This window comes from Ovis aries, chromosome 2 (genome assembly GCF_016772045.2).
Source record: "Ovis aries strain OAR_USU_Benz2616 breed Rambouillet chromosome 2, ARS-UI_Ramb_v3.0, whole genome shotgun sequence".
NCBI lineage: Eukaryota > Metazoa > Chordata > Mammalia > Artiodactyla > Bovidae > Ovis > Ovis aries.
This window is the reverse complement of record NC_056055.1, coordinates 28,228,193-28,243,598: the sequence shown is the minus strand read 5'-3', so window position 1 is coordinate 28,243,598 and position 15,406 is coordinate 28,228,193. Positions and strand designations below refer to the sequence as shown.

The 15,406-nt window shown below is 54.1% G+C and overlaps 1 protein-coding gene across 14 annotated transcripts in view; it reads left to right on the top strand.

The window, feature by feature from the left end:
* The window catches only part of WNK2 (WNK lysine deficient protein kinase 2), a 162,448-nt gene that overhangs the window by 114,636 nt on the left and 32,406 nt on the right, over positions 1 to 15,406 (top strand). For 4 of the 14 annotated variants that reach the window (XM_042242989.2, XM_060410835.1, XM_027964193.3 and 1 more), the window contains 8 exons: positions 1,407 to 2,230; positions 2,413 to 2,482; positions 4,494 to 4,576; positions 4,673 to 5,364; positions 6,593 to 6,807; positions 7,684 to 7,872; positions 8,605 to 8,703; positions 15,347 to 15,391. In XM_042242989.2, coding sequence (XP_042098923.1) covers positions 1,407 to 2,230; positions 2,413 to 2,482; positions 4,494 to 4,576; positions 4,673 to 5,364; positions 6,593 to 6,807; positions 7,684 to 7,872; positions 8,605 to 8,703; positions 15,347 to 15,391 — 2,217 coding nt within the window. The remainder of the gene's footprint in view (positions 1 to 1,406; positions 2,231 to 2,412; positions 2,483 to 4,493; positions 4,577 to 4,672; positions 5,365 to 6,592; positions 6,808 to 7,683; positions 7,873 to 8,604; positions 8,704 to 15,346; positions 15,392 to 15,406) is intronic. The other 10 variants (XM_060410837.1, XM_027964195.3, XM_060410832.1 and 7 more) reach the window with 5 other exon arrangements.

Here is a 15,406-nt window from a genome sequence, read left to right as displayed (position 1 = left end):
TCAAGGGTGGGGTCTGGTCCCAAAGTCTAGAGCAGAATCCCTGAGGGTGGAGTTCAAGCTGCCTCCTTTCCCTCTGAGTATGTGCTCCCCACTCTCCTGACAATGAAATGTTTGTTCCAGTAGAGATCTGTGCTAGAGCAAGAGGATCTGAGTGGTACCTGGTATAGGCCAGTGTGTGTGCTTGTACTGTGCCTGCACACCAATCAGAGCTCTAGTCTGTCGCTTCTGTGAACACCAGTAATGGCTGTCCCACCCTACCCCCGACCAGATGCAGGGCTGGGTGAGAGCCAGCTCTGTCTCCCACAAATGCACATTTTCCTCCACCATAGCAGCCTTTGATCTAGTGGGAAGCTGTGTTGAAGCTCCTGGTGCTGGATTGGGTGCTCAGTGTGGTCTAGGGCATGCCTTGGATCAGTTGCAGGAAACTGACCAGAGTCCCAGGCACTTTCAATCTGCTTCCTCTGTTTTGCTCCTACAAGTAAACACTCTTCACAAGCAAATTCTAGGTTTCTTACAGCCCTCCTGGTTTTTAAATCCCACTGGTCCCACTGGTTTTCAAATCAACCAAGGGGGCTCATCTTCTCGGTGTCAGACCCCAGGGATGGGATGTCTAACATGGGGTTCATACCGCTCACTCCTCAGGAAGGATCTCCAAGCCCATGTAATCCCCCTTTACCTCTGTGTCCCCTTCTAGGGGCATCGGTTCTGACCTGATCACTTTCTACCCGATTCAGTGTCGATCTTTACAGCCTTGATTGTACAAAAGGCCTCCTGCCAGTCTTCAGTTTGATTTTAGTGAGAATTGTTCCACCTGTGATGTATTTTTGATGTGTTCGCAGAGGGTGGTGAACACGTTGTCCTTCAACTCTTTCATCTTGATCTCTCTCTGGTCCGAGCTTCTGATCTTACCAAAGCATGGTGTCTGGCTTATCAGAAGTTACTGTTCTCTCCAGGGCAGGGGAATGTGTACTGCTTGCTACTTAAGACTTTATAATTTTATTTACAGTTTTGTGGAATGGGCCAGTGCAAGGGTCATAAGAGCTGTTTTTATGGAGCTCGCCTGGCACATGGGGGCATGGAAAGACAGTCAACAGACAGGGATAGGTTATGCCTGATGGCTAAGTGCTACCGAAAAATCAGAAGGAGGGTGGGATGTGCTAGTGCGGCTGAATGGGACACTTCTGGAACACAACCTGAGGTGGGAAGCAGGGTCGCAGGGAGATGTGTGCAAGGAGTCTCAGGCCGGAGCTAGCACATGCATGAAGTTGGCATGTCGGAGAAAAGCAGAAGAGGACTGGTATATAGGGCACTACCAGCCCAAAGAAGGCATCTTTTTAGCTAGCAAAGTGCCAGGTGAATAGGACCAGAATAGGTTAGTATAGAGGCATTTTTCCTATTTCTTCTAGATTCAGCACCCTCTAAAGACCAGCTATCCTCCAAGGAGAAACCCAGCTTCTCAACTGATCTGCAGCTTCTGAGCCAAGCAGGCCCCAGGGACCTTCCTGGTGGTGCACCAGCCCCTTTGGTGCCGTCATCCCCTCCCGTGACTGCTCTGTCCCAAGACATGGCCCCACCAGCTGCCAGTCCTAAGCTGGAGCCAGCAACGGGGCCTGCCATGCAGGCCGGGGGCCCAGGAACCCCTCATGGGCCAGCCAGTGAGCATAAGACTCCCTGGCCACTAATGGAGACTCTTGATGCTCACCTTGTTGCACAGTCCCCTGACATGGGCCGAGGGCCTTGTGCCCCACCTTTGGAGGCCCCCCTTCACCCCATGGGTCTGGGGGATCCTGCCTTAGCCAGAGAGCCCATCACCAAGGGGGAGCCCCTGCCAGCTTTGGCCCCCACATCTGCTGCCCCTGGTGGGGCCCCTCAGCCCACTGTGAGCCAGCCCCTTCCCCCACTCCCCACTGTGGTAGGAGCAATCAGTCTGGCCACTCCCCAGCTCCCCAGTCCCCCGCTGGCACCCACCGGCCCTCCTCAGCCACCTTCAGCCTTGGAGTCAGATGGAGAAGGGCCGCCCCCAAGGGTGGGCTTTGTGGACAGCACCATCAAGAGCCTGGACGAGAAGCTGAGGACTCTGCTCTACCAGGAGCACGTGCCCACCTCCTCAGCCTCGGCCGGGACCCCTGTGGAGGCAGGTGACCGAGACATCACCCTGGAACTCCCAAGAGGGGATGAGCCCCGTACAGAGGCCTCTGGGGGCAGTCTGGCCGTGCTGCTTCAGCCTGCGGTGAGTACTGCCCGAGGAACTGTCTCCAGGCAATTCATGTCTGACCCACCCACACTTGCTTTGCTTGAGTTGCCTAGGGAGAAGGAGGCCATCCTTTGAACTGGAGGAGAGGATATGCAGTTTTGCTACAGAGATGTTAGCAAGTAAGGCTCACAGCTCTTTTTTTCTGTTTCTTTCTTCAGTTGGAAAAGTCAGAAATGGCCCCTGGATTAGAGGTCACACTGGAGCAGTCCGTGTCCTCGTCAGTGACAGGTAACAAGCCATAGGTGTTACCAGCCTTCCTTACTTTGAAACATTCTGCTCCTTTACCCTTCATCCCCACAGCATCTTGGGTGGGACCCAGATGTGGCAGAAGCAGTTCTAGCACAAACCATGTGTTCACACTCCAAGAGAAAGCCCTCTGTGGAAATGGGTGAAAGCCCTATTGACTGGGTATTGGGATCTTAACAGGGCCTGCCTGGCTCCCCAGTGCTCTCAGTATATTCTGGTGGATACCCCTAGCTCCTCTTTCTATAGGAGATTATAAGGTGACTGTGGTTATTTTGGACAGAATGCAGGGCTGGGGCTGGGGAGTTCCAACAGGTCTGTGGAAGCTGCCGGGCTAGAGCCATCCGTGAAGTTCTGAAACAGGATTTCTTCAGTACTTTCTTTGAGTACTGTGCATCTCTGCAGGAATTCTTGCTGTCGTTCTCATTTCACTTCTTCTAAGTCACGTCCGTCGTGTCCGACTCTGTGCGACCCCACAGACGGCAGCCCACCAGGCTCCCGTCCTTGGGATTCTGCAGGCAAGAACACTAGAGTGGGTTGCCATTTCCTTTTCCAGTGCATGAAAGTGAAAAGTGAAAGTGAAGTCTACCTGAACACATATGTTTTAGCACAAGGAGTTGGTCTGATCTAAGGTGTTGGTTCTTTCTCGGCCTGTAATTTCTTGAGAGATGGGCAAGATAAGGATCCAGCTGACCTTGTAATGGGACCATGGGTGTGTATCAGTGGCAAGAACAGTCTTCCCAGATCACAGAACAAGGGGAGTGGACCGTTGGATTCTGTGGCTGGACCCCAGGACACTGCATTCTTATAGATGCCACAACTTTAGAGGGATGGGGCTTCTGGGATTGGGGTCAGAAGGCGTAACATATGGTGTTTACCTGGGGAAGATAAGGATCATGGGATGAAGCAGGAGTGGGCTGGGCAAGGGGGAAGGTTAGAGATTGTACCTGAGTGCCCGCTCCATCTCCTTTTGCCTTCTTTCTGTGAGTTGTGTACCATGGGCAGCCACCTTATGCAGCATCAGTGCCTTCGAGTGCCGGAGCCTTCCAGAGTATGGAACTGACAGGGAAACTCTTAAGAGATAGATTCTAGTTTGGAAAAGGTCAATTTTTCTGGCGGTCAGAGCTGATCAGAGATAGAGTACAGTTGGTAATGAGCCTCCTGTCCCCAGAGGTGTGCAAAGCAAGATTGGATGATCTTCACCATAGTCGTGTAGGGAGGAGTATTGTGTATTGCCTAGAGTTGGGGCTGCATGACAGATGGATCTGGGTCTTCTCAGGAATCTGCAGGGGCAGCCCCCCAGCCTGGCTGGAGGCTCTTTCAGCCCCTGTCATGCCTCCCCCAATCCCCTGTGCACAGCAGCATGTCAATTCAGCTCAGGCTAACACACAGCTCTGGTTTTCTTTGCTATGTGCAGGTCCCAACTCAGGCCAGGCTTCCACACATCAGCTCCTTCTGCTTCTATTGTTTACTCTTCACAGCAACCTGGGAAGGCTGGTCAAATGTATCATCTGTAGATGGGGAAATGGGACAGTCTCAGATGACAGGGACCTTCCATAGACTTTGGAGCAGCAGGATTAGGAGTCAGCCTTATTATTCTGATCTTCCTCGGCCTCATAAGAGCCTTTTATCATCAGAACATGCCGGGGAGAGAGAAGGCGATGCCGTCAGGTGAGACAAGGCACATCAGGGGTATAGAGAGGACAGGTGAGGCAGGCGATGGTAATCAGGTGCATGGAAGGCCTGGCTGTGCCTGAGGGTTTTGACCAGGGGTCTTCAGGGATCTGGGTAGTATTGGGCTGATGTCTCCCCCCTTTTCTGGATCACAGGGCATCTCCTGTGAAGTGATGGGGTTAGGATGTCAGTAGTTTCTGTTTTCCAGCTGCACACACCGCTTCTCACTGCCACTCCCTTTCTCTTCTGGATGGCTGCTTTTGGGTCATTCCTGCCTTTGTTCTTTGCACCAGCCTGAGTAATGGTTTTAACATTTCTACAGCTGAATCATCTTTGAGCCACACGCTTGGCCGTGAGGGAGCACAGGTGGCCTCAGATTTGCTTGCAGCACCCAGTGCCCCCCAGGTAAGAAGTTTTCTCCAGTGAGATGCTCAGTGGGTTGGCGGGCTTGCTCTCTGATGGTGTTTGCGTGGAATCTTTTCCTTTCCACTGTTTCCCAAGGATGTCCCTGCTTCTGCCATCCCTGCCCATCTGGAGCCCACAGACCGGACCAGCAGGGTCCCTGGGGAAACCTTGGCCGAGTCCATGCAGAGCTGCCCGGGGACGTTGATTGAGGGTGGCCAGGCCAGCCAACCCCAGCCTCACAGCACTCTGGTATCAGGATCCCCTCCGAAGTGGCCAGGGCAGCAGGATGGCAGCTCGCCAGCCAAAACCGTGGGCCGGTTCTCAGTGGTCAGCACTCAGGATGAGTGGACTCTGGCCTCCCCCAATAGCCTGCGGTACTCAGCCCCACCTGACGTTTACCTGGATGAGGCTCCCTGCAGCCCAGACATGAAGCTGGCTGTGCGGCGGGCACAGACGGCCTCCTCCATCGAGGTCGGCATGGAAGAGCCCATGTCCAGTGACTCTGGGGACGAGTCCCCTCGCGGGAGGCCTTCTGTGCAGAAGCATGCCTCCCTGCCCAGCAGCAGTGGTGGTGTGGCCAGTGACTTTGTGAAGAAGGCCGCTGCCTTCCTGCAGAGGTCCTCTCGGGCTGGCTCCCCAGGCCTGGAGACACCCAGCAGGATGGGCGTGAAGGTCCCCACCATCAGCGTGACCTCCTTCCACTCCCAGTCATCCTACATCAGCAGTGACAACGACTCAGAGATTGAGGATGCTGATATCAGGAAAGAGCTGCAGAGTCTTCGAGAGAAGTAGGTCCTGTGGAACAGGTCAGGTCTGGGCTATGGTGTCAGGGGAAGTGTCCGGCAGCTGAAGTCCACGTCCTGCCATGCACACTTTGAGCTGCTTGGGCTGGGTGACAGGGCAGAGGCAGTGTCCCTGCCATCAGATCTGGTCCCTGGTCTCTGGGGCCCACACCTCCCCTCCTCCTTCAGTCTCACACATAGGGCTTGATCGCACTTGCTCTCTCCCCCTGCAAGTTTACTTGCTCCTGCTGTGGTCAGGGTCACTGAGATACAGCTAAGCCATGAAGTCTCCTTCAGGACAAGAGGGCCCCACACTTTAGTTACTAAGGTCGGGAGAGGCTGGAATCCTTGGGAAGGAGTGGCTATGGGCTCTTGGAATGGGCCCAGCAATGGAGATGTGAGCAGGAGAAGCCTGTGCTCTCTCCTGCTCTTGGCTGTGCAGAGAGGGCCCCAGCCTTAGCTGCATGCTCCCTGAGGAAGGCCAACTGGGACCACCCAGCCCTTTCCTAGACTTTCCTAGAAACTGCCCTTGCCCACAGACAGTGATTCCACTCAAGTCTTAACAGCAGTTTCCTACCCATGTGACCTGGCATCTCGGCTCTATTCTCAGGAATAGTGTTGCTTGTGGGGTCAGCCTTAGCTGGAAGCTCTCCTGGGCACAGCTGGAGCCCCAGGGCCCTGGGTAATAACATATTTTCTGTAGACTCGCTTGTACAGGCTTCTCTCCTCTGAGAGGCCTCTTATGCTATGTTTCCTCACATGGAGGAAGTAACACTTATTTGCCTGATAAGCTAAGGCAGCCTTCCAATTCTGAGCCCTGATTATTTGTTTCTTCACCCATGTTTATGAGTAGGGTTTGTATTGTAAGCATAAATGTGAGAAGTTGTTCATATCCTCCCCTGGTACCCGCACCCCCCCCCAAAAAAAAACGCAGCAATGTTACAAGTCTGGATATATCAGAAAACTTGAATATGTTAGGCTAGTCTTCATGCAGTTCTGTTGTTGGGTAAGTTGATGCCAGAGGTCTCAGTGATACTCCCATTTGGCTTAGGTGTAAACAGAAGGTGATGTTTAAATGCCCTTGTGTCCCCTGTGCATGGCCTGTCTGCCCAGCCTACCCTGCAGGCTCTACTCCTCATACCCATCCTACCAGTCCTGGGCTCTCCTGGAGGGGCCTCATGTTGGAAACGACCAGAATGCCCATCTGGCTTCCCTCTTCCTTTCTCTCCTACAGGCATCTGAAGGAGATCTCAGAGCTACAAAGTCAGCAGAAACAGGAGATTGAGGCCCTGTACCGCCGCCTAGGCAAGCCGCTACCCCCCAATTTAGGCCTCTTCCACACGGCCCCACCCATCGGCCGCCGGAGAAAGACCAGCAAGAGCAAGCTGAAGGCGGGGAAGTTGCTGAGCCCCCTGGTGCAGCAGCTCAAGGTCGTGGCCTCCAGCACAGGTTGGCCCAGGGCCCTCCTAGCCACCCTCAGACGTGGGAGCTGGGCAAATGGGAGGCAGGCACTAGGCCTTGGAAGAGCGCTTCTTGAATCTCCTTTCATTGGAGCAAGGAAGCGTCTTCAGGCCCGAGAGAGCCAAGGCCTCCACCCCTCCTGCCAGGAAGGAAGAACCAGAGTCCCAGCTGCCTGTGGGTTGCAGTGTGCTCCTCCCTGCAGAGTGCTGCCCGGGCAGGGGCCTGCTTCCTCTGATCCCGTTTCTCAGATATATGTCAGCCCCTGACAGTGGGGGTTGAGCAGCTGCCTTGAGGGAGGGAGAGGATGATAGGGACCCTCCCTGCTCCCCAGCCTTTAACCACAATGCCCAGGCACTAAGAGTACACACCCCAAGCCCCCACACTCTGGGGTGGGGACCTAGTGAGCTGAAAGCCCCAAATGCACCAGGTGGGAAGCCAGCAGTGAGCTGACCTTAAGCCTTCCCTCTCCATGTTGCAGGTAACCTGCAGGATACACACCCAAGAATTTCTAAGATTACCCAAAATTACATGAATTCCATATCAATTCCTAAAGCTAACATGAGACTTCAGAGACTTAGGAAATCCACGGGTCCCCTTTGAGCCCATGTGTACATCTGCAGATGGGCCGTGGTTCTTTCACAGTGTTTGCGCAACGTAGGTTAGCACCAGTGGAAACAGTGATCATTTTCTTCGATCTTCCTGACAACTGCACATGGGTGATCCAGCAATGTACCCATTGCCTGTAGGGACTCAGCTTCCCCAAGGTCACCCAGCAAAGAGCAGGGAGGATAGACGTGGCCTGAGCTGGCTGGTCTGTCCTGTGGTGCCTCATCGTGCCTGTCACCCCTTCTCCCCCCAACCCAGGTCACTTGTCAGACTGCAGCAGAGCCCCTCCTGCTAAGGACCCTGCCCAAGCTGGGGCAGGGCCCACAGCAGCTTCAGACCCATGTGGGAAGGCAGTTCAGACTCAGCAGCCTTGCTCCGTGCGGGCCTCCCTGTCTGCAGACATCTGCTCCGGCTTGGCCAGTGATGGAGGCGGAGCGCATGGCCCAGGTGATTCCCAGCTCGCCCGTCTCCGAGCATGTGCTAGCCTCATAGGGCCCGTGTGGCATAGAGGGGACATGAGCTGCGGCCAAGGCTGCCGACAGCCTCTTAAGGAAAAAAAAAAAAACGTTAGATGTAGATTTTGAATGAGAAAAGTGGATGGCCTGCCCATCATCAAGTCTTGCTGTAAGCGGCTCAGAGGGAGGTGCGCTTTGCAAGAGCCGGCCTGGGGAAGGCGCCAGGACCACTGAGAGGTCAGATGTGGCATCTGCTGTGAGCTCTGCGCCAGTTCCCAGGCACTGGCCCACCCCCACCCTACCCCACTCCCCACTAAACATGGGTCCTTCCGTCAGGAGGGCCAGTTGGGGGGACGAGGGCACAGCTCTCGAGCTGGGAGATTGGCCTTGAGGAGGAAATGCTCGTCACCGCTGCTGTGGATGCAGCGGCTACGCGATGAGGTGCTCCACCCCCACCATCTCTCTCCAGAGAAGTCGTGGTGACCGCTGCTGGTGCCCACCCCCCACCCTGCCCCGCACGCTCTCCTGGGGTCCGCTTCTCTTCCGCTCCAACATCACCTCCTTTCCATTATGTGATCAGTGGCTGTGGTCCTCTGGGCTGGGCTAGGTGGAGCCGTGGATGCTAAGTGAAGAGGCTGATATGGCTGGTGGTGTGTAGGAGGAATCCCAGAGACTGTACTTGATGCCTGTCTCTTTGTTTTCTTCCCTCTATATTCATTTGCAGGCTGGACGGTTTACCACCCAACGTCTGAGAGAGTGACCTATAAGTCTAGTAGCAAACCTCGCGCTCGATTCCTCAGTGGACCCGTGTCTGTGTCCATCTGTCTGTATTTGTTCTTTTGTATTTTATCACCTCCTGGCCCTTGGTTTCTCCCCTGCCCCTCCCTGTCTTCATTATCTTCCATACATTTTGTAGGACACCTTACCCTACCCCCATTGAAATCATGTACTTGATATAAAAAATGGAACCCCGTCCATGCCCACCCTTCTAGCCCCAGAAAGCGCCAGTGCATGCTCTTGGCTGGCTCATGCCTGGACACCAAAAGCATGTGCAGTGGTTTGCCCACTCCCAGCCTCTGGCGCTCTGCCCCAGGCCCCAAGGTGCTCTGCATTTCTTTTGTCACTCGTTTGTTTAGTGTTTTTTTTTTTTCTTTTTTTATGTTGGACGTAGTTTTATTTCTGTTGCAATCGTGGCAGATTTACACGTCCGCTGTCCCCAGTTCCAGCGACAACAAAAAGACAGCCCCGGCCTTCTCTAGACGCATGGTGTGTTTCACACGTGTCTGGACTCTGAAGACATGCATGTAGCGAGCCGAGACAGTTCTAGAAGGTCACTGGAGGGTGTAACTTCTGTACAAGGGCCGTATCACAACATTCAGTACTGTTAACCCACTGCCCCACTCCCTGCATGTGGAAATGCTGAGAGAACGTGCTCCAGCTAGGATGCCCCAGCCCCCCCTCCATTCTTGTCATGTCAGGAATCTCTGACCCTGAGAGATGCCAAGCCTCCTGCTGTGCCCCTGTGTGTGGGCCCGGCCCCTCCTGGCCTTCTCTCTAGCTGGAGCACTTTACTTGGTGTATTTCCCTCTCATCTCACTGACCTCAGAGATGAAGTCAATTATTCAGTCCCCCAAAGCTCTGCTAAATCAAAACTCAAGTCCCAGTCATCATCTGCCTCCCTGGAACACACTGCTCGTACCCAGGGACTCCGTGTCCAGGAATGGCACATGTGCTCAGGCTGTCCAGAATCGTTTCCATCCTTCAGACCAATTGGCCAATGATTCAGAAGCTGTGAGGTTTTCAGGTTTTTGTTTTTCAACAGAAGCGTTAAGCTTTTTTACCCATTGGATTGTACATGCTGGTTTAGGGCCTCTGGCTTTTGCTGGTACAATAAAGATACATTGTGCTTGCTGGGATCTGAGGCCACATCCATGGCAGGCATCCATCAGAGTTCAGTGTGCATCCCCATCAGAGTGACTTTGGCACCCTCCCCAGGAGGGCCAGGTCAGAGGCATCAGACTGTGGAGAAATGCGCAGGAACTGCCCAGTGCTCCTTGTCTGCTAACAGCCCCCACCCCACCCCCGTTTCTGCTCAGGCGTCTTGGGTCTGCAGGTTAGTTGCCAAGTTTAGTAGGGGGCTGGGAGCCTGCATGCATCTTGGCTCCCCACTCACCTCGCACATCACCCACTCGTCCTCTTTCTTCTGCCTGTGTGTGCCTGGCTCTTGCCTGGGAAGCTGTGGTGAGAGCACCTGCCCCTCTAGGCATCTCCAGGCATCTCCTAGTCAGACAAATGTGTGTATCACTGCTTGAGGGTGGCCAGCCAGGAGTGGGAAGCAGATTAGAGCAGGGCATTTGGGGTAAAAGTGTGAATGAAGAGTACCACGTGGCCCCTGAGGTCCTTGCCAGGCTACCTTTCTACTCAGGTGGTTCTATTCTTTTTTAAGGGTTTTCATTTATATCATTATTAATTATTGTTTCAAGATAAAAAAAAATTATTTGAGGCTCAGTAGGGACAAAGGGTTTATGTTTTCATTCTGTGCTTGTGTGTGTGGCTAGGAAGAAAGAAATGTATGTGGCATGGCTTGGTGGCAAATGGGGAGCTGACCCACGTAGATTGATTATAGGTGGTGGTACATGCTGGCCTATAAGGCTTTATTTCCTCCAATGCCATGAATCCAATAATGCTGCCTGTTTTCACACAGTGGCCCTTTTAGGCATATCATGGCTAAGCTCAGAGAAGGCAATGGCACCCCACTCCAGTATGCTTGCCTGGAAAATCCCGTGGATGGAGGAGCCTGGTAGGCTACAGTCCATGGGGTCGCTAAGAGTCGGACATGACTGAGCAACTTCACTTTCACTTTTCACTTTCATGCATTGGAGAAGGAAATGGCAACCTACTCCAGTGTTCTTGCCTGGAGAATCCCAGGGACGGCGGAGCCTGGTGGGCTGCCGTCTATGGGGTCGCACAGTCGGACATGACTGACACGACTTAGCAGCAGCAGCAGCAGCATGGCAGAGCTCCTAGTCTTGGGGCCACAACGTGGCCCCCACATGCTCTGGGGTTGCTGGTCAGGAGGGTGTACTGTGGGTTCCTGCCCTGGACCCGCTCACTGCAGCCTCCAGCTGAGCCATGTGAAGGTTGAGCCTGTGCCCCTGCCACTGCCACTCTAACGGGGTGGGATACCCCAGGACTGCCCATCCTGTCCCATGTGTGCTGGCATTTGCTGAGCCCTGCAGGGGGTTCTCTTGGACCTGTAGTCTGCCGGTTTCTGGGTGACCACAGAGCTTTTTGCTCTGAGAGGAGACTGAGCATATGCCTCAGTGAGAGACCAGAGGGAAATATTTAGGGCTGGCTTCAGCCCCTGAAGGCTGAGAGGCGAGGGGACTTCGGGTTGGCTGCAAGGGCAGAGGGAGCTTGAGCTTGGGTGCTGAGGGCCATGGCTCTGGGGTTGTGGGGGCAACCGGTCCAGCCCAGAGCTGGAGGTAAAGCCAAGAGCATGTTTTCAGTTTGTACAGGAGACAGGACTCTAGCAAAATAAAACCTGTGTTAAGCTTTGAAGTATACAAAGAAGGTCCCAGCTTCCATGAAGCTTGGAGAAGATAAGAGGGGTTAGAGATGGGTGGGGGCACCTGGGGTGGAGCTGCAGGCAGCTTGGGGAGGTGGGGAGGTAACTTGAGGTGGCGAAGTAGCCATGCCCAGGATGGAGAGCCAGGGGAGGGTGAAGGCTTCACCCAGGGTGAAGCCAGGGGTGGGTGCTGCCGTACGGTGGGTGTCAGAACAGGCCAGCCCTCAGAGCCGTAGGTGGGCCAACACTCAGGGAAGGACAGACTTGGGAGAGAGGCTCTGGGCACAGATCCCTCCTTGCAGCCAGTGGAGGCTTCAAGGAAGCTTGTAGTCAGGGGTGTGAGGTCATGTTCAGAAAGTGGTTGTGTCCTGTTAGTCAGAAGCTGTGGTCAGACCCGTTGGTCCTCCCTGCCCCCGCTCTTCATCGGAACAGAGACAGGCACGGGCACATGGAACAGTGAGGTCTGCTGTGTTTTTCTCACGTGTCCAGCAGCAGCAGGCCGGGTATCGTCCATGCTGTAGCCAGTTTGTCTCTGGGACCGCTAGGTGCCACAGTGCAGCCCCCCAGGTTCTTCCCTCACCTGGGACTATTCTCATCCAGGCACTCAGGATGAACTGTCCTCAGGGTAGGCCCTGTGCCACTCAGGGAATGAAGTTCAGGGTGGAGTCATCCTAGGGTAGAGCTGAGACACATCTTTCCTCCTTGCCCATGCTTCCCAGAAAAGTTTCAGCTCCATGCTCGGGTCTAGGTGGCTTGGTACAGAGACACTCAGGATGATGTTTTGTCTCTGTCCCGTTTGTCTCCTGTGCCAGAAGAGGGCACCTGACACCGCTGCCAGGCACAAGGTGACCGACGGACTCGCCTCTTCCATGGGGGGAGTGGGGAGGCCCCTGGCTGGTCTGCACTGAGCCTGTTGCCCCAGTTCCTTGTGAGCTTCTTAGTATTTGAAGCTTGGTAAACTGCAAGTGTGATAGTGGCTCCAGGGCCTGGCCCAGGCAGATGTGATAGTGGCTGCCCTGGCCCGCATCTTGAGCAGTTTGCCTGCATCATGTATCCTGGGATTTGAGGTGTCCTTCTGGCACTTCAAGGGTCTAAACAGCATCAGGTGCCTGACAAGGCTGGCCATCCATACCAGGAGCTGCCTCTGTTTCCATGCCAAAGTGAATGTAGGGGCAAGTGGGGTGGGGGGCCTCATTGCATGCAGGCCTGGGCGATGCCTGAGACTCCTGGCCTGGCTATGGGGTTCTTGCAGACACGAGCTGCACCAGGACAAGATGTTAGGTCATTCAGTTGTGTTGCTCCTTTGCAGTCTGGGAAGAACAGTTTTCTCAGTAGCTGGAAGAGGCTGCCAAGCCCCAGATCCCTAGCATCTGCCTATGTGGAGGCTTCTCGGAGTATTTCTGGGGTTGCTAAGCTGGCTTTTGCCAAGCCTTGGCTAAGGATGGAAGTGCTATGGGGAGGACTCTCTCTTCATGGGAAACCAGGGGGTGGGGCTGGTTAAAACCATTATTCCCCATGTGCGCCTGATGTCGGCTTCCTATAGGCATGTGTGGGTCCCATATAGGTATCCTGTGGGCCACAAGTGGGCCCGTGATGTATCCCATGTGGGCCCTTTGTGGGTTCTGTGCAGGCCTGCTGCCCTTGCATTGCTCCCTTGTAGCTGGATGTTCCTTGCAGCTACCTTGTTCCATCCTGCTCTGTAGGCAGGAACTCGATGTGTATACTAGCACAGTGTGGGTTCAGCAGGGCTGGGTAGAGACTTGTTCATCAGACACTGTCTGCATGGTGTGTGTTTAGAGCAGGACTTAGGCCAGGGAACAGACACAGGGGACAAGATTCAAGGGGCCACTTGAGGATGGACAGGGCTCTGGCGTGAGTGTGGGCTGGTTAGCCACATGATGCCTGTTCAGCTGTGGTTTTGTAGAGCCAGACAGTGTGACCTGTGTGGAGGGATCCAAATCTGGTTTGTTTGTGTTAAAGATCCACCCTAAGGACTGAGAGCTGACCAGGCTCTGGTCACCTCAGGGCCCGTGTTTAGCCAGGGCATGGATGGCCAGGAGCTATGCTCCATCCCTTAGGCGGTGTCCAGTGAGGGTGTGGGTTGGTATTGCTTTCTGGCTCTGAGGATGGTGTCCTGGTGTCTGATGTCTTTTACCCTGCCTGGGTAACCAGAAAGATCAGTCTGGAGCCCTGATTTCTGGCTGATCGCAGGCACAGACTCCCTCTAGCAGCCAGCTTCTATGGCTGGCTGGCGTGTTCTCTTTCCCATGAGGGTGATAGGAGACAGCTCTGAATGCAGAGCTGTAGCAACACTAGGAGCTGCCAGGCAGGCACAGAGCAGCCTTTCGAAAGAACCTGTTATGGTTAGACTGCAGGGATCTTGCAGAAGTACTTAGTCCCAGGTCCCAGGGTCGTCTGTAGGGGACTGCTGTGGTCCAAAGGACAGTACAACCCCAGGATCTCGACTAGGAAATCTGTGTTCACATGCACGGTCACAGAGCCCAGAACCCTCCTCCCTTTGTACCTTGGAACCCCTAAAGGGCTTTGTGCTTTCAGCTGAGGTCCATCTCAGGACACAGACCAGCAAAAACTTTTCAGAGTTCCCACTGAGAATCAGTCTGGATTGCTCCTGCCTGGCCCAATTCCATTTTATTCTCATAACAGACCCCAACTGAATATCACCTCCCTTTTTACCAAGTCAGCCGCAGCGAACACAACAGGATGAGCCAAAATAAGTGCAGCTCAGTGTGAGCTAGTTTTCTGAACCAATGAGTACAGCTTTTCCCCAATAAGCCTTTGCCCCTGTCCCCCAATACAGGAAGCAGTGTCTTGCCTTCCGTAGTGAGGGGGCTGGGAATGGTGCTGTGGTGGGCACTCTCTTGGGAGATTGGGGGTGTGTAAGGAATCGTGCTCCAGGGAAGGGGCCATGAGTGGGAGCACAAACAGACCCTCCATGCTAGCGTGGCCTTGCTGAGTGACCTTGGGAGCACCTGAGCCGTCCTTGCCCATCCCACCTTTGCCTGCTCGGCTGCCTGGAATGCCACAGGGTAAGCCAGGTGTGGCAGCCCCTTTCGGCCAGCTCATCTGCCCTCCAGGTGGGCACTAATTGTCAATGCCAAACACTAAAGTCACTGCCCATCTGTCTTAGCACAGGCAGCCTCTGGGAGCACAGGGTCTGGGACCTCTTAGTGATGGTGCAGTAAGGAGGCCTCTCACCCTGCCCCATGGACAGGGAATACCTGATGAGGCAGCCGAGAATGAGGGTCAGTTTCCCTCTGGCCTGTGTAGACAGGGCTCCTCATATTTTCCCCTCCACGCTCATCACTGGCTTGTTCAGGGCAGCCTAAGATCTGGGATTGGCCTCAAATCTGCAAAACAATGTATCTTTTTACACTTGGAAAACTGCCCATGAGCCTTATGCCAGGCAGGGCCAGGCTGTGCTCCATTGAGAGCTCTCCTGGCTGACTTCTAGTGGGCATCCTGCCTCAACCAGCAGGACTCCCAAAAACCTTATATTTGAAAGCCAAGCAGTGTGCTTTGCTTTTTTTTTTTTTTATAATTGTTTTTTTTTTTCTTTCTTTATCTCTCTTTCTCTCTTTTTCTTTTTCGTTTTTTTTTTTTTTTTTTTTTGGAATATGCTTCTAGAGACACACACACTTCTACCTGAAGCTTGGGGCTTGGCCCTGCACCTCCGCCCCTCGGCGAAGCTCGTGTGAACCTCCACACTGACTTGGGGGCCTCCCAGTTAGCCCAGGAGGCTGGTCCCTTCTTTCTGAACTGCTGGCCTTTGCTCCTTCTCGCACACTGATGACTTTTGCTTAGAGTGTGGTGGCTTGTCCCCCTCGTGTGCTGTCCTGCCTAACCCTGTGGTCTTGTGTCATTTCTTCTTCCCTTGCAGGGTCTGCCTTGAAGCGTCTCTGTCTAGGCAAAGAGCACAGCAGTCGTAATTATCGGGTTT